Below are 19,547 nucleotides of genomic sequence, written 5' to 3' on the forward strand. Positions count from 1 at the left end.
GGCGGTGGTGGTGGTGGTGGTGGCAGCGGAGTGGTGGTGGTGGCAGGGCTAGTGGTGGTGGTGTTTAATATTTACTTAAATGGTCCTTTATGTTACAAATTTACACAATCAGTCCTTATTTACTAACTGACTTAACTGGGTTATGATTTTTGGACTAAAATGGCACCTTTCCAGAACGTGGGGGACGAAAATGACGCATTTTTGAAAAATGGACTGAAATGGTCAAAGTGACCAAACCACAGGGACGAAAATGACAGTTAACTCTAATTTTTATTTAACATGAAATCTCTTTTATTAACATAAAACACTACTAAATTGTTTAAAAATACTTGTATTTAAATAGGTTGGTGAAAGATCTTTTTATGTGATATATAAAGTAAAGCAATTATTTGACAATGAATTTTCGCATTTATGATAGTGTTTTTTTTTGGAAAATATATATGTAATAAATAGTAATACATTGAATTTTCGCATTTATGATGATATAAATAAATAGTAATACATTGAATTTTCGCATTTATGATGATATAAATAAAATATCTGTACGAAAGAAAATATTGTAGTCAATGCAAAGACATGGTAAACTAAGGGTGAAGGGGGTGCTCACCTAATAGGTGAGTCCCCTCTCTTACGCCCAACCAATCCCCGTGTGCCACGTCAAGTCCCCTCTTAAACTCCCCTAACACCCCAATTTGATGGCGCCACTCCCCTCTTAGGTGAATTGGTTTTTTTTTTTAAAAAAAAAAAAAAAAAAAAAAGGAAATCATTGATTGGACAAGCCCCTTCTCTCTCCTCCCTCTCTCTTCGGTGAGCCACCACCGTTCCTCTCTCCTCTCTCTACTCACCGCGTCGATGGCAGCCCCCCCCCCCCCTAATCGGTGAAGGGGGTCCCCGAATTCACTCACCGACTGCACCCCGTGCAGCCTAAACAAAACGAAACAAGTTTACGCCAAACACACCCAACACGCTCCAATAACCTCGTAACCTTTGTTTCATCTCTCTCTTTCTCTTTCTCTGGTCCTTGTTATTATTCACTGCAAAAAGCCAAAAACACTTGTTACACATTTCTGGTTCAAACCCAGAAAGCTATTCCAGTTAATGAGTTTTGGTTTCATTTCTTCTGGAGTTTAAGATCATCCAATGAACACCCACCTCTGTTTTCATATTTTCTTCATACCCTTTTGCCTTATCTTGTTACCGGTTTCTGGTCAATGTCAAAACGACCAGCGATCGATTTTGATTCAGTTGAATAACACTCTCCGGTTCAATTCTACGTTTTCTACAAAATTGGTTTCTTGGAACCCAAATGATATAGAAGATTGTTGCAATTGGTTAGGTGTCACTTGCAGCCCAAGCGGTCAGATCGTTGGTCTTGATTTAAGCAATGAAACGATATCAGCTGGAATTGATGATTCCAGTGTTATCTTCAGTTTGGAGAATCTTGAAAGCGTGAATCTTGCTGCGAATAACTTCAAGTTCACAGAGATTCCTTCAAGATTTGGCAGTTTCGCAAGTTTATTGTATTTAAACTTATCGAATTCAGGGTTTTCGGGTCAGATTCCTGGGGAATTATCACAGCTTAAAAGCCTAGAAGTTCTTGATCTTTCTTCATATATCTCCTTATTAATTCATCCACTAAAGCTTGAAAACCCGAATCTAGACACGCTTGTTCGAAACCTCACGAGGTTAAAATGTCTTTATCTAGATAATGTGAATATATCATCGCAAAAATCTGATTGGTGCCAGAGTTTATCTTCATATTTACTTGATTTGGAAGTTTTAAGCTTGTCAAACTGTCAACTGTCAGGCCCTTTAGATGATTCCCTTGAGAAATTACGATCACTTTCTATAATAAATCTAGCTCTCAACAATTTAAGTGCTACAGTTCCGGATTTCTTTGCAAATTTCAAGAATTTGACAGTCATGAAACTTGGTTCTTGTAACTTGATTGGAACATTTCCTGAAAAGGTTCTCCAACTGCAGAGTTTACAGATTCTTGATTTATCAGCTAACTGGAATCTTAGTGGTTCTTTACCCGATTTTCCTGTGAACGGATCACTTCGGAGTTTAGTGCTCAGCCACACAAGCTTTTCGGGGGGGATACCAGAATCTATTGGAAATCTGAAGAATTTATCAACAATCGATCTTATGGGGAGCAAGTTCAACGGAAAGATACCTGAATCCGTGGAAAAACTCACCCAACTGGTGTCCCTAGATTTGTCATTAAACAACTTTATAGGACAAATTCCAACGTTTCAGAAGTGCAAGAACCTTACCTATGTTAAATTGTCGCGGAATGGTTTGTCAGGTATGATTCACAAAGATCTCTTTCAAGATCTTCAAAATCTTGTTTCGGTTGATTTAGGATTTAATAAATTCAATGGAAGCCTACCTTTATCTCTGTTCTCCTTGCAAAAATTGCAACAAATACAGCTTTCGAATAATAATTTCAATGGTTTACTTGCTGATTTTACCAATCCATCGTCATCTTCATTGGATACACTTGATTTGAGTTTTAACAAACTGGAGGGAGAAATTCCAAGATCTTTCTTTGAACTTAGAATGCTTAGTGTTCTTTTATTATCATCAAATAACCTGAGCGGGTCCATAAACACCACAGAGTTTCAAGATCGTTTGAGCAACCTAAGGACTCTTGATCTTTCATTCAATAATTTATCGATTATAACGAGTGATGATATCAGTCTTGTTTCGAACCTTCCAAAGTTCTCATCTTTAAAGTTGGCTTCTTGCAAACTTCTTAATTTCCCTAATCTAAGAAACCAAACAAGATTGCAATATCTTGACCTTTCAAACAACGTTATTGAAGGAAATATACCAACTTGGATATGGGGAGTTGGGAATGGAAGTCTTTCTTATATGAACCTTTCTCATAACCGTTTAACCGGTCTCCAAGAGCCCTATAACTTTCCCATTCTTAATGTTCTCGACTTGCATTCCAATCATCTCAGTGGGGAGATTCCGGCTCCGCCACAATCTGCCACGATCATTGATTATTCAAACAATCTTTTCAATTCCTCACTCCCAGAAAGCATTGGAAGAAACCTCAGCCACGCATACTTCTTCTCAGTTTCTAACAGTTTACTCACTGGGGTGATCCCAGAAACCATATGCAATGCTTCCTACCTCAAGGTTTTGGATTTGTCAAACAATCGCTTAAACGGAAGCATACCAAAATGCTTGATTGAATCAGGTAGCATCCATCTTGGTGTACTAAACCTGGGAAATAACAGTCTTAGTGGTCAAATCGAGGGTACATTTCCTAGAAACTGTCAGTTGAACACTCTAGATCTGCATGGAAATGGTATAAAAGGGAAGATTCCAGAATCTTTAGTCAACTGCACAATGCTAGAGGTGTTAAACCTCGGGAAGAACAACATAAACGACACATATCCATGTTCTTTGGGTAACAATACCAACTTGCGTGTCCTTGTTCTAAGATCCAACAGGCTCCATGGATCCGTGCTTTGTAGTCAAAATCAACATAATAACTGGTCAAAGCTTCAGATTCTCGATATAGCTTGTAATAACTTAAGTGGGGTCATCCCGGAAGATTATTTCTTAAAATGGGGTGCTATGATGATTAATGAGAACGGAGATCCACAACGTAAGAAGCACCTTAGCTTCAGGGTGTTAGGGCTTAGCAGTATCTACTATCAAGATACAGTTACAGTCACCTTCAAAGGACTCGAGATGGAGTTAACGAAAATCTTGACACTGTTCACATCCATTGACATCTCAAATAATCACTTTTCAGGGGAAATACCAAGCACAATTGGCCGACTCAAAGCATTGTATGTTCTCAATGTATCACGTAATGAGTTTACAGGTTCCATTCCACCATCTATAGGAAATTTGACGCAGTTAGAATCATTGGATATGTCACGAAACAATTTATCCGGAGAGATCCCATATGCGCTCACAAACCTTAACTTCCTTTCTACCTTTAATGTGTCATACAATCAACTGAGAGGAAGAATCCCAACAGGCAACCAACTTCGGACTTTTGAGAATGGTTCCTACTTAGGAAACACAGGATTGTGTGGCTTTCCATTGAGCAGAAGCTGCTCTAGTTCAAACATTCCTGAAACAAAAGATGCACCAGAAGTTCGGGAATTAAAGACCGGATATGATTGGCAGTTCATACTCATTGGGGTGGGATATGGGGCAGGTGCAGCCATTGTTTTAGGCACTCTTATGTTGTCCAAAACATGGAGACACCTTTGGGATGAGTACACTAATGAACTTGTAAAGCTGATCTGTTTGGCTCTGAAGATCCGTTATGCGCCCTATGGTTTATTTGAAGAAGATGAAGATGTTGATGAAAAGGAGACGCTAGATGCTGATGAAAGCTCGAACGAAAGTGAATTAGAATCAGAAGTTGATCAGTCAAAAGGAAGGTATTGTGTGTTCTGTACCAAACTTGATATCTATAGAAAGCAAGCCATTCATGATCCAAATTGCACTTGCTTTGACCAAACAAAACCATTATCTAGATTTTCATCGATTTGTTCATCGGAAGCAGACTCTCCATTCACCAGACTGTGAGTTTTGATATTTAAAATTTCTTGTTTAGATCTCCTAGATTTCTCAATGTATATATAAATATAAAATTTTAAAGCTGGGTTTATTCAAACTAATCAGTTATATAGAATTTAACATGTTGCTTATTCTTCTTAAGTCCTCAGCCAATTAAGATTATAAAAACAATTGTTACAACCATTCAGACATTTCATCGAACAGTTGGTGGGCATCCATCAGAAACACTTGCACAACAGTGTATAGTTCTATACTTCTATGCGATTAGAAAGTATGTGTAATGTATGCGTACCAGAAACGATATGATCACCACTGTCGCATTTGTGTTTCAGACGATTTCATCGTTTTTTTGTCGAGCAAATATCAATCTTTTCAAACCCAGTGCCAATCGCCGGAGCAAATAACTTTGAAATACTTACACCTGTGGTCCCTTCAGTTTTCATTTTTAACTAAAGGGTCTGCTTTTTATTTTTCTTTGATAAAAACTTTACCTAAAGGGCCTGCTTTTTATTTTTCTTTGATAAAAAACAAGCAACTTAAAAAGTAGGAATAACTAGGATTGCGACTCGCCTCAATGCGGCGGGATTTCTTTAGTTATAACTAAGTCAATTTAGGACCCGCACGTTATGTTAAACCTGTCAAACGGGGAAAAAATAGACGATGTAAAAACATTCACCCACACACGCACGTTGCTTCGTGTTAACTCGTAAAATTTAGAACGAAACGTAAAAACGTTAAACCAAAGACGCACGTTGCGATGTGTTAAGTCACAAAATTTAGAACCAAACATAAAGCGAAAACTTGCGGAAATGAAAACTATAGAGGACCAAAGTTGAATGTAAAAAAAGTTATGAGGATAGATTGCAAAAGATAAAAAGTTTTGGGTTGAAGTAAAAAAAACAAATAGTTTTGAGTTAAAAGTAATTTGTGAAATACTTTTGGGTGCAAAGTAAAAAAAAAATCATTTTTTTTTTAAAACCCCCAAAGCCAACATTACGACAACCATATGCATAACCGCTTTTTCTTTGAAAACCTCCCTAAGCACACCCCACGTTGCGACGGAGCGTAAAACGGTGTCAAATAGTACTAATGTCACACAACTGTCATCGACCACCAACACTGACTCGACCTAGGATATGCGTGTTGTGACGAACTTGTCAAACATGGAAAAATAAAGGTAACAACGTTGAACCACACATGCACGTTGCGTTGTATTAACTCGAAAAATTTAGAACTATACGTAAAATGAAAAATTGCGAAAGATGAAAAGTATAAGTGCAAAAGTTGTGAAGTTAAATTGCGAATAATGAAAAGTTTTGGGTTAAAGTTAAAAAACAAATTATGTAGAGTTAGAATTGTAAAAGGTAAAAACATTTGGGTTAAAAGTAAAAAATACTTTTTTTTGAAAAACACCCAATGTACAATGTACAAGTGGTGAAGCACAAAAAGGTTGCAAACTTATATATGGAATAATTTGTCAAATCTCATATCTATCGCTAAAATTTATAATTTAATATTTATCGACACACAAAAGTTTTTTGGGACGGCAACTTTCGTTAAAAACAACTAGCAAGACGTTAGAATCAACCAAACAATACAGATTATAAGACAAAATTACACCAACCTTTCCATGATAAAAACTTAAAACGAGATCTACTTTTAATCCAGATGTAACCAAACGATTTTATGTCATCTGCCGTTTTAGATATTAGAGCCAACTTGTTAGAGAAGATTTAATCATTCCTCGCCTTCCACATACACCAAGTCGTGAGAATAAGTGAATAACCCCCTTGGAAGACTTTATTCTTTTCGGCGACCCAAGTTGACATGACTATGCAATAAAAGCAAATTACGAACCGAGAAGGCAAAAATAGGAGGAACCACACACCAAGTACTCACGCAATGCCAAACCATCGTCGCGAAGTAGCAAGAAGTAAGGAGGTGATTGCTTGACTCGTACCAGAAACGATATGATCATCACAGTCGACAAACCACTAAACCCCAGATCCGACGATTATGTTTCTTCCATTCAATGCCACAAGAGTTGAAATTCTATCCATTTCCGGTTTCCACATGAAAATATTAACTCTTTAAAACCAAGTTCAGTATAAATAGTTTGGTAAAAACGTTAAAAGACTTGTTAAACAAAAATTTCAAAGAAGAGAGAGCATAAATTCCATAACAAGTAGACTACAAAGCAACAAGACAGACAAATGTCATTTCATGATTACTTCTAAATCTGCAAAATTCAGCGTCTTCTCATCACATAACCCTTCTCCAGCTTCACTAACTGCTCGAGCGATACAAGAGACCATCTATCTTCTGTTTGAGCATACACCTTCTGATTAAGAGAATCTATGATTATGCTAATGTTCCCGAACCCATATACTTGATGTCCGTCTTGCATTCTCCCAGGTTTCGGCTTAAACAACAGATTATTCTCTTGTGCATGAACTTCAATAACTTCTTTCAAACTCAAATCAATGCCCACGTCATCAACCCTTGCAGCTTGTGCAGCAGTCGCCTGAAACTGTCTCTGTTCACGCGCCTTCAAGTAGCTAATGTTTTCTCTCAGACCCGGTTGAACCACATCCAACCCTTCAGCTGCCTGGTTCATCATGTCTAGACCCGCATGCAACCGGGCCCGTATATGTTCATTGGATGCCAGCTCAGCCGGGATAAGATTCCTCCAACCCAAGAACCAATTATAAACCTCTTGAAAATCAGGTTTTGAGCATAACCATTGGTATAAAACCTCTTGCCATTTGTTGAAAAACACATCCATTATATGAAGCATATGATGAACTGGAATGACACCGGCCCAGTTCAAAACCCAATAAAACTGCTCAAGCTTCTGTTCAGCTGGGTTGACTTGAAATTCATGCATAACCGCCAATAGTTTCGGAATAATAAACCGGACCATTATTTGTTCCCAGCTTACCGGATCGAAAACCGGTTTCCACGGTGATAAAATCGTGTAAGCTGACACGTCGCTCGGGTGCCAAACATGAAGAACGCTTTCTAATCGGTTTCTTATGGTAGGATAAAAGGTTTCGAGTTTTTGCCCTAATAAAGGTAGCCAAGGATGAACCCATTTATGTATGGCAATATGTTCATGAAGCGGGTCCCATGAGTTGACAGCAGCCGATAGTTTCGGCATAACGATGTTATCAAGTATTGTTTGAAGAGCCTGATGTGGCATTAATTTTTCCCATGAATCAAGAAACTTTAGCAGCGGTTCTGGGTCCCGTGCTTGCCATGTGTTTGTGCTCGATATTCTTAAAGCTGGAAAAACGACTTCCATAAAAAGCTGAGTGTATGGCGAATCGAATATCTCATCTCCTTGTAACAGATCTTTCCAAACTGACACAACATTTAGATGGCTTTCCGGGTGTATTAGTGGGTCCCACCCTTGAAATTCTCTAAAGAACAAAGGCAAAGCAAAAGAACATGCAATTGTAGATAAACTACCGAGTTTGTACTCATCGGGAAACCGTTTTTGTAAATTCCCAAATGATTTAGCAAGTGAGTCTAAAGTCAACGTACCCGTTTGACTCTCGTCACCTAAACGTTCCACCACATTAACAATCTCTTCCATGCTATCGAGTTGTTTTTTCTGTCGGCTAGCATCCGTTTTTAATTGTTCCTTTTCTTTTTGCAAAGTGACAACCGTCTCTCGTTCGTTCCTCAAATCCTGATCGATTTTTTGAATATCCAGCTCAGCCAAATCAAGAATTAATCTTACATTATGTTGGAGTTCGGGCATTGGGACGTCTTTCTCCCGTGATATCTCTTCAGCATTCAAATTCTCCAAATTTGTCAACACCCGAACTTGCGGGCCCCGCATATCGAACACTTTTTGCACCACATCCAACCCCTGTTCTTGTTTCTTAACCAGCAATTCCTCCGCGGTTACGTAATCTTTCTTCTTCTTCTTTAACCGACCTTGCTTTAACCACATCTTCTCTTTCGGTTGACTTTCAGAAACAGGATGAGGTAAACCCTTATTCTGATCTACCGATTCTTGTAATATAGGCAAGTTAACCGCTTCTTTATATTCGTTATACCCCATTCCCATGTTTTTCGGACGCAATTTTGCTTCAATCGGAGCAACGATACCTTGCGCGTTTTTCCCGAGCCCACCTCCTTTGTACCCCATTTTTTCAAGTAATTTTGCCCCGATCCCTTTTGTGTGATTCTCGAAACCGCCTATATTTCCATCGGTTTTTGCGTCTCTCTTTTCTGACCGAGCTCGAGATGAATTCTTGTTTAATTTGGTTTTCTCCATTTCCTCGCGCCTTTGAAGTACACGCTCCTTGAACTGTTTACCAAATGCAGTAGGAAGAAAGTCATTGCTGGTATCGTTGACTTCGTCTTTAGCACTGCTGACATTCTTTGACCCGAAACCAAGGCCGAGACCAGAATGGGCTGAACCCGAGGCACCGAAACCTAAACCAGGCATGCTCCCGTCGTCTTCATCGACTTGATCATCTTTCTCATTCTGTTCTTTCAAGTTCTGATTGATTTCTTCGGTTGGCATCACAACGCCTTTAGATACGAAATTCATTGGCTTGGTTAAATCTTGTTTTTTGGAAAAGTCTTTTCTTCGTTTATTCTTGCGGGACCCACCTTCTGAGTCGCTGTCACTGTCAGCAAAGATACCGTAGAGCACATCATCTTTGGTTTGGTGGCGTTTTTCTTTGCGTTTTCCGTAATAAAATTCCCCACCAATCCATTTACCGTCTTCATAATCATTATCCATCCCAAATCTCTCCATTTCTTGGTCTTCATCCATGGTTCCTTGGTATACAAACCTGCAACATGATCGAAAACAAAAAAACTCAAACTTTGCACAGAAAACAAACAAACAAACAAAGATTCTTTTCTTAAAAAACAAGAACTATACACCATGAATCATAAGAGCTGATAGAACTTTTTACAAGCTAACACATGGATTAAATTATGTGTAGCGTTAATAGTTATTTAGATTGAAGTTGCTAATCTCTTTCAAAAATGAATCGACTTTGACACTATGCCCAAACAAACTATTCACCGGGCCTTTATTCTCAATGTGAAGTTTGAGCATACATTTTATTTCACTTTTTTAAGTTAACATCACATACAGTATTCATCTAGATCGAAGTAAAACAGAAATTGTTATATAAACCCTAAAAAGTAAAAACAAACATAATGACCAATATAGAGTTATAGACCACAAAAATCCAACTTAGGAAAGAAATATTGATGTAGGAAGATCTACAAATTTACCCAGGTGCAAAACCATTCTATGTTACTAACTATATTGTGAAACCATCTTTCATATGTTAGTGACTTGTGGGAGAAAAAAAACTAGAACTGATGCTGCTCATTTTGCCATTAAAATAGACCTGTAAACGAACCAAACAAACACGGACGGAGATTTGTTCATGTCTGTTCGTTTAACTTTAACCGAACAGATGAACATACTTGAACAGTTAAGCAAACAAAAGTTCTTGTTTGTGTTCATTCGTTAAAAAATTCTATGTGTTCATGTTCTTTTGTCAATATTCTAAACAACCGCATACGAACATAAACAAACGAACAGAAGTTCTTGTTCGTTTTTGTTCATTGGTTCATTTACATGCCTATGTTCCAACAAGCAAATACTTTATGCATACCAGTTTCTTAGGGCAACAATGGGCAGGGCACATTATCTAGGATCTAGGGGTGTTCGTTGATTCAGGTTTCGGATTATTTGGTTCAGTTTCCGGTTTTAAACTAATAAAACCATTCAAAGGATTGAACAAACTAAAATCAAAATTTAAGCCTTTAGGGGCATTGGGATAAGATAATTAGATGAAGTCATAAAACTAAAGAGAGTGGGCTGATGATGTATTTGGACTAAATATAAACTAAAACTATAAAATGGGTTATTCCGGTCAACCGGATTGAGATTTCACGGAACCAAATAACTGGATTGCTTAATCTGTTTAGTTTGCAAACTGAATCAACACCAAAATGATATTCGTTTGAGTTGTGGTTCGATATTCGGTTTAACACCGAGATATAAGCACCCCAACTAGGATCATCAATTCACCATTCGTATGGGTTCTACTTCACTGACATGGACCAAACAAGCACTTTAATTTTAAAAAATTTCCATCAAGATTCTTTCTTCACTTGCATCATATGAAATATGCTTTTTGTAACCAATAAATGAGTATTTAACTACCTAAAGTCTACAATATAATCTACTTACTAGTTTCTAAAAAAATATTACAGAGATAGCATCAAAAAATCCTAGAAAACTATCAACAAAAATGGCTATTGACGTTCTCTATTGCTCAATTACATTGTCTGTTATCATGGTAAGAAGAAGCAACATGTAATCCAACAAGCAATAAGGCTTCCGGATCAGGATGGGCCAACTAAAAAAAGGTCAGGCTGGTTTGGGTCAGAACGGGTTTGGGTCAGTACGGGCTAAAAATTAACAAAAACAAAACCCAGATCGTTCTCCAAATTCTCAACATAACCAAAAGAGGATGAATCAGATATAACTATTAAATGATGAACCTGGTTTTAGAAATTCATGTTCATGAAACTTAAATGATGAACAAGTTCTGAATCAGAATTCCTAAATTCACTCCATTTAAGAAATTGTAAACAGTGGCAATTTTACCCAAAAAAATAATAAAAATTGAAGGCAGGCAGCAGGCTCAATTTCAAGTAATTAGGTTAATGATATTGGCACATAACCAGGTATGGCTCGATTTAAGGTCGTAAAATCAACATAATTACAAGAATTTGAAATTTTAGAGCTGCAGATTGCAGGTTCAAGGATCCTAAGAACCCTAATTATCAACTTCAAGACTTAATCATATTTTTCTTACAAACAATAAGGAAAAAAACCCTAGACTACAAATTGAAGCAATTGGAAGGATAGAACAACAATTGAGCCCATTACAGTATGCACAAATCTCAAAATCAACCCTCCCATACATACTTAAAACACATACATAGATTATTAGAAGGGGTATGGCGACAAATGATGATAGCAGCATATATCGTACCTTGATCTTACACGATGGGGTGATTACAGATGAGAAAGTTGACGATGAAGATGATATCAATCAACGGTGGCAGACGGTGGTCGGAGCAAAGCGTCGTGTTGGAGTTTAATATAAACCGTTGAGATGATTGACAATATTCAGCCCCCAAAGGCCAAACCGACCTAGGTTAAGTTAAGCCAGGAACAATGTTTTAAAAACCGGTTTTTAAGTCATACCGGGTTGGGCTCTAAAATGGTTCAACCGGTTGAACCGGGTTGTATCGGGCGGTTAAACCGGGTTACTAGTTAACCCTATAAATTCCACAAAATACCAATTCATCTAAAAAACAATCTTATCTCAACTAGGATTTATGTAACTGATTATAGTTTTATCTAAAAGCAACTATTTTTATTGTAAACTATTAAGCATTTTAAGAATATTTTTATTAGTTATACACAATATTGCATTGTATGAGGTGAGTAATAGTTTCAACAACGATGAAATATTGGAATAGAAGCCACTAGGTTAATTATCGGAAATATGGAAAATCAATATTACCTTAATATCGTATTTTATTAAAATTAAGAAATCAAATCTTAAGATAATGTAAACCGGTTCAATGGTTTGAACCGGTAGAACCGGATTTACCGCCGATACATAAGACATGCCGTATTCGGGTTTTGCCGGCTTTTATCGTACCGGACTCGTGTCCGATATCCGGTTTAACCGGCCGGTTCAAACCGGTATTTAAAACATTGGCCAGGAACCGAGTTTTTTTTTTTTTTTTCCTTTTTTCATTTTATTCCTTTTTCTTTGAAGAGTTAATTGCCAAAATAGTCTCTATGGTTTGGGTTGTTTTGTCAGTATAGTCCAAAGGTTTCATTTTTAACATCTGGATCCAAAAAGGTTTCATCGTTGCCATTTTTGTCCAACTGACTTAACTCCATCCATGCTTCTCAGTTAGTCAAGGGGTATTTTTGCATTTCATGTATTCTGAATTATATTAAAGATTATAAAAGGAGAACAAAAACTGTTGTGATGGAGGATCGAACCTGGGCCGCTGGCCTGTTCACTAACAAACACAAAAGACAGTAGCCAGTGAGCCATGCTCACATTTGTGCAATAAATGGATCTTTATTGATTTTATTCTTTGATTCAGTTCATCACCTACACCTGAAAACAGATGACCAAAGAAACCCTAATCTTTCAAGTTCAAAATTAATCATGATTGCACCATGTTAATACAGATTAACCATGGGGCTTTTGATCTGTACCATGTTAATACCTAATCTTTCATTTTAATTCAAACCCTAGAGTCCGCCTAGTATTAACCGACACTGTTGTTTTCCCGTTTCAGTCTGCGGTCGTTTTCCAGTGACGTCCGACGACATCGTATCGTTTAAAACTGACCAAATCATTCCCAAATAAATGTAAGATGATTGTCTCTAATGTTGTTCGATCATAACCGAAACTGATTAACAACATATTATTGCCTCAATGATTCAAATTATATAAACAAAATATCGACATTAACTTTGATTTCAGTATCGAACCAATTCTTGTTGAACTTTGAACATGTGCAGATCAAAAGCCCAAACTTGAAGATTAAGGTTTCTTTGGTCGTCTGTTTTGAGGTGTAGGTGAACAACTGAATCAAAGAATAAAATCAATAAAGATCCATTTCTTGCACAAATGTGAGCATGGCTCACTGGCTACTGTCTTGTGCGTTTGTTAGTGAACCGGCCAGATGCCCAGGTTCGATCCTCTCTCACAACAGTTTTTGTTCTCCTTTTATAATCTTTAATATAATTTAGAATACATGAAACGACAAAAATACCCCTTGACTAACTGAGGAGCATGGATGGAGTTAAGTCAGATGGACCAAAATGGCAATGATGAAACCTTTTTGGATCCAGATGTTAAAAATAAAACCTTTGGACTATACTAGCAAAACAGCCCAAACCACAGGGACTATTTTGGCAATTAACTCTTCTTTGAATATAGTTTCACCCTTATACCCAACTTTCTAAAAGTATACTTATATTCTCTATGCTCTGCTGCTGAGTTGTTACTCAAATAGTTTCTTAAGTGGAAATGCCACCACCAAAAACTACTTTATCTTTCCGGCAATTTTAACACCCACCATAACCACCCATTTGTTCTGGTCTCAAATTGAAGCACCACCACCATCACAACCTTTGAATCGAAGCACTACCAACATGACAACCCTACTGTCATGGCCTCTAGTTGAAGCGACACCACCAAAACAACCCCTCTGTCATGGTCTCTAATTAAAGTCATTTTTTCTAGCTATTGGCCGTGTCAGACGTCTTACCACGAACAAACAATAGCTATTATGCATGCCGTGCATCGCACGGGCTTTCTCCCTAGTCATATTAAATAATGAATATCATTTTCACGTATTTTGTTATAAGTATTAGTAAATTTATGTTATTAGACATATATTTAATTTCTGAAAACTTGTTTGTGGTAAGACGTCTGACACGGCCGGTTCATAACATGTAAGACAATACGCCTATAAAGGGGCGTGCTTAAACTTTATTAAACCATGGACCATAAGTTGTTTCCTTGGCAAAACTTGCCGGCCAAAAAGAAGTGAAAAAAGATGTCTTCCAAGGAAAAAAAATGAAACAGAAAAAGGAAAACTGCATAACCTCTCGCACGCCTTCCTATCTTATTGGATAACACATAGACCAAACTTTAGCTAACGCATGCCACCGTCATCCCCAATCCCATCACCAGCCAATTGACTGCAGTGAAATAACGAAAAGAAAACTATTAAAAATGGTATACTATGTTTACGTATATATGCATCAAAAAGTAGTACGGGTTTTCATTACTAACACTAAGTGCAGACGGTATACCTTTCATGTGGGTCACTGTCAACTGTTTCTTCTAAATCCGAATCTGTATAAGCAGGCCTACGAAGGAAAAGCACGAAATTGTATGCTCTATAAAGATACATAATCTAGAATGAATATTCTATATATACAATGTAGTTTGTAGGGGGCATACCATGTGATGCTTGTTTCTTCTACCGTGGGTCAAGATGGCTTCTAGTGTGGTCCATTTTTCTGAATACCCAGCAACAGAATCGTTCCTTGCCATGGCCACACGTGTAGACATAGCGGTTATAGGTTGTTGGAGAGAAGGCGGGTATGGGCTGCAATATGGACAAAGATTGATAAAGCCATTTAGATGGTCTTTTGGAATGGACAACGTTAATTAACACAAAATTAAATGATGATTGTTATGGGAAAATGATAAGTCACTTACTTTTATTAGAGTGAAACCGAGAAGTTAGGGGTTTGCATACAAAGGAACATAACAATTATAGCCACATTAATATAATAAAGTAGAATTAAAAACATCATTAAAGCTGTATTTATGAAGGTAAATATGTAGTTAGGGTCTGTAATCAATGTTCTTTAATTGATGTATGATTAGAATATAATTTAATGTCATGTTAAATTAGAAACCATACATACTGTAAGGAACATGTATAACAATATATCACTAAGTAACATTAACTATTGATTATTTTTAGAATATGGTTAAGAACACATAGTAAATTAGGTGACATATACATATACTGATTTTAAGCTTTTTAAAATTTTTAATAAAAAGACTTCTACATATATCTATATACAAAAGCTTCGAAAAAAATATTTTTTAAAACATTGAATTAATTTCTTACGATATATTTAACACGTTAAGTCAAAACTGCAATTGATGCATTAGCAAAAAGATGCTCGGCCAAAAATGTGGGTTAGCTAATTTATGTTTCTGTGTTCGTTTATTCTTGAGATGGGAAAGAAAAGAATAGAAATAGTGAATATAATGATACACAAATGTAACAACAAATGCCTCTAAAGAGACTTAAAATTGCAATCTAAGATATATACGGAACCAAAAGATGCCATTGGGCCAAAGGCCACTTGAAACTGACTCCAGATATGCATAAAATGATACACTTGGTTGTTCCCATGGTGCTCATTTATAGGTAATATGCATAAAAAGAGGTCACAATTTCGACCTGTTTACTTATAAATGGGTTGATTTGGCTATTCTTTATCTCAAATGGTTCAAGAGAGTAAAAAGAAAAAAAATAATGCAGTGAAGAAAACTGGACAAATGGGTCAAACGGGTTGAAGTTACCTAAAGTGATGATGGCGATGCTATTAAGGTTTTAATACTTACCTGTAGCATTTTTAAAGGTAAAAATATGAATTATGTGTTTTGTTACAACTTACAAGCATGCCTTCATTTTTATGAAACCCAAAAGGGGAAAAACGCTATATGAGCATGGTTCGTGTTTTACATTTACAATCACACAGTGTAACTTAGTTAACTGTTGCAAAATACAATGTTCTATTTATGCAGTTATTACTTTTCAGAAACACGAAGATTAATTAGTTTATTTCGATATTTAAAGTAACATTAATCATTTTAGAAATGAGTTCCAAATACCCACTTAAAACATTTTGTTTGATAAAACATTTGCAACCCATTGCCATATAAATGCTCAAAGATCTTTCTTGGTGACATAAATGATACACTTGGTTGTTCCCATGGTGCTCATTTATAGGTAATATGCATAAAAAGAGGTCACAATTTCGACCTGTTTACTTATAAATGGGTTGATTTGGCTATTCTTTATCTCAAATGGTTCAAGAGAGTAAAAAGAAAAAAAATAATGCAGTGAAGAAAACTGGACAAATGGGTCAAACGGGTTGAAGTTACCTAAAGTGATGATGGCGATGCTATTAAGGTTTTAATACTTACCTGTAGCATTTTTAAAGGTAAAAATATGAATTATGTGTTTTGTTACAACTTACAAGCATGCCTTCATTTTTATGAAACCCAAAAGGGGAAAAACGCTATATGAGCATGGTTCGTGTTTTACATTTACAATCACACAGTGTAACTTAGTTAACTATTGCAAAATACAATGTTCTATTTATGCAGTTATTACTTTTCAGAAACACGAAGATTAATTAGTTTATTTCGATATTTAAAGTAACATTAATCATTTTAGAAATGAGTTCCAAATACCCACTTAAAACATTTTGTTTGATAAAACATTTTGTTTGATAAAACATTTGCAACCCATTGCCATATAAATGCTCAAAGATCTTTCTTGGTGACATTAATCAAAGTGTGCACTAACCGTGAGCTTCCGAACAGTAACAAAATCAATCCTAATCTTCTTCCAGTACTCTAAATCAGCCAACAACTTCTTCAAATCAGACCTTGTAACCCTACTCAAAACCCCATCATCATCCACCACATAAGTTTCTTTAGGAGGCCCATCATTCAGCACATCAAATTCAGAAGCAAATGCAGACGCACACCCAAAATTGGGCTAAAATTAAGTGCCAATAGGATAGCTGATATCAGTTTTCAGAACACCATTCCTACTAATTCAAAAATCGTTAATATCACATATCAAGTAACGAAACAAACACTATTAGTTTTGTGCATCAGAAACCCTAAGTTATAAGACACGAAATTGAATCACCCAGCGTTACGGGTTACCTGTTTATTAAGATTAGAGAGAGAGAGAGAGAGAGAGACAATGGAGATCTCAAATCGTTTCTGAATCTTCGTTTTTGGATGTCAATCAACTTGGATCTGGTTCTTGCGAAGTCTGGTATCTGGTCGACTGAGACCTGTATCTTGGATGGATGATCCTATTTTCCACAATCCTTGCAAAGCATTGGAAAAACCTTCTGGTGATTTATTAAGAGAAAGAAAGAGTATATAGAGGGAGCGGATGAAGACAGAGAGTTAAACTATTGAGTTGCAGAATTGAATTCAGGTATTGGTTTCAATTAATTGAATTTTATTAAAGAAATATAGAGGGAGCGGAGAGAAGGCAGAGAGTTAAACTATTGAGTTGCAGAATTCAGGTAATGGTTTCAATTAATCGAATTTTATAAAGTATTTAAGTCAAATGATTTAATATAAAGTTATCAATTTAATTGTATTTATCAATTTATTCTTATGTAGAAAGACTAATTTGTCCCTTTACTAACTTCATTGAGTTATTGTTATTAGATATATGGATAAGTCAAAAGGCATAATGTAAACCTATGTATTTAAGAGGCTCATAATGAAGGTTGTAAAAAAGTTGATATAACTAAATTTTTAAGTATATATAGATGTTTTATTACAAAAGTAATTGTTGATTGAAAAGTTAAGATCCAATTACATTATGACTATAGGTACGTAGCTAATTAATAGAAAAATTAATTGAAAAGTTAAGATTCCATTAGATAATTACAAGTATGTAGCTAAGTAATTTATACTATATAATACAAGAAACCATATTAGGGACACTTGTCATGATATTAGGACTTCTCTTATAGATAATTATTATTTTAATTTAATATCTTTTAATTAATAATTAATTATAGATAATCATCCTATTAAATATTATTTAGTTTAATATCTTATGGATAATTACTATTAATTTAATTTATTCTAATGAATTATAGATAACTCTCCTTCTAAATATTATTTTTTTAATCTCTTCTACTTAACTATAGATAATTATTATTTATTTTAAATTTAATGCATACTTCTCATTTATAATATTAACTAGGTTAGAACCCTCTGTATTACACGGGTTTAATAAAATAAATATACTTAGTAACTACATACGGTTTTTGTAATAAGATATTATTAATTTTTTTAATTAAAATTTTAAATTTGAATCCGAAAGTAATATATTAGTAAACTTAATACATAAATCGAAAGTTAATAACAAACCCTACCGTGAAATGAAACCGATGACCATTTTGATCGGTTTCACGGTTTTAAATCGAATTGTGAACATCCTTAGTAATAACTAATAAGGTTAATTTGTGTTTTTTTTTATAATAAGTTATTAAAATAACTTTTGAAAATAATGTAAAACCACAAAGTTTGAAATATATATATTTTTTTGTTTGATGAAGATATAACTTAATTAGTTTTATTATATATCTAGAGTTTGAACCTAGGTTATAAACCTGGTTAAATCAGTATTAGAGATAACAAGTATACTTTATATACTTTAATATTTCATTTCTTAACTATTTCTTTTATTTTCTCTTCTTATTACTAACTATTTAATATTTTACTGATTCAACTACGTGTCCCCATAGGTATATAATCTGAAAGAGAGTGAAATAAGAGGAGAAATAAATATTCGACTGACTAAATTATTTTATTATTTAGTATATAAAATTTATTTATTCAACCCGTGTAATACACGGGGTATAACCTAGTCTATACTATATAATAAAAGAAACCATTAAAGGGACACTTGTCATTATTCTAGACCATTCTTAATTATAGATAATTATTATTTAATTTAATTTATTAAATTTAATATATATTTTAAACATAAAATATCGACTTATGTATAATATATATTATCACTAGGTTATAACCCCGTGTGTTACACGGGTCAAGTAAATGAATTTTATATACTAAATAATAAAACAATATATATTTAGAAACCTCTTTTATTGCACGGGTTGAATAAATATAATTTTATATATTAAATAATAAAAAGTTATATCTATAAGAACCATATTGTACGGGTTGAATAAATATAATTTTATATACCAAATAAAAAAGTAATATCTTTAAAACCGCTTGTTTTACACGAGCTGAATAAAAGTAATATTGTTTACCAAATAATAAGATAATACATCTTTAGGAAACCTCATTTATTACACGGGTTGAATAAATGTAATTTTATATACCAAATAATAAAAAAGTTACATCTTTAAAAATATGTGTATTACACAGGTTGAATACATGTAATTTCCTTTACTAAATAATAAAAAAATATATATCCTTAAAAAAACTCCGTGTATTGTACTAATTGAATAAAACTTTTTTATATATCAAATAATAAAAAGTTATATTTTAAAAAACCTCATCTAT

General features: G+C 35.0%; 2 protein-coding genes across 2 annotated transcripts; one reads left to right on the plus strand and one right to left on the minus strand.

Moving 5' to 3' along the window:
- The first annotated feature begins 1,033 nt into the window (after positions 1–1,033).
- On the plus strand, positions 1,034–4,698 carry LOC110909891 (receptor-like protein 7). The gene has a single exon (XM_022154625.2). The coding sequence runs from the start codon at positions 1,141–1,143 to the stop codon at positions 4,564–4,566; it is 3,426 nt and encodes a 1,141-aa protein (XP_022010317.1). The 5' UTR covers positions 1,034–1,140; the 3' UTR covers positions 4,567–4,698.
- Positions 4,699–6,639: 1,941 nt separating this feature from the next.
- LOC110909889 (septin and tuftelin-interacting protein 1 homolog 1) lies at positions 6,640–11,785 on the minus strand. Its single transcript, XM_022154624.2, has 2 exons — positions 11,607–11,785; positions 6,640–9,371 (listed from the first exon to the last, which is right to left on the minus strand). Exon 2 carries the CDS (start codon positions 9,350–9,352, stop codon positions 6,806–6,808), a length of 2,547 nt encoding a protein of 848 aa, XP_022010316.1. The 5' UTR covers positions 9,353–9,371; positions 11,607–11,785; the 3' UTR covers positions 6,640–6,805.
- Between the last annotated feature and the right edge of the window lie 7,762 nt (positions 11,786–19,547).

The sequence above is a fragment of the Helianthus annuus genome, chromosome 15, assembly GCF_002127325.2.
Source record: "Helianthus annuus cultivar XRQ/B chromosome 15, HanXRQr2.0-SUNRISE, whole genome shotgun sequence".
NCBI lineage: Eukaryota > Viridiplantae > Streptophyta > Magnoliopsida > Asterales > Asteraceae > Helianthus > Helianthus annuus.

Coding starts and splice junctions, on each gene's coding strand:
- LOC110909891 (XM_022154625.2), top strand. CDS start 1,141: ATGAACACCCACCTCTGTTTTCATATTTTCTTCATACCCTTTTGCCTT.
- LOC110909889 (XM_022154624.2), bottom strand. CDS start 9,352: ATGGATGAAGACCAAGAAATGGAGAGATTTGGGATGGATAATGATTAT.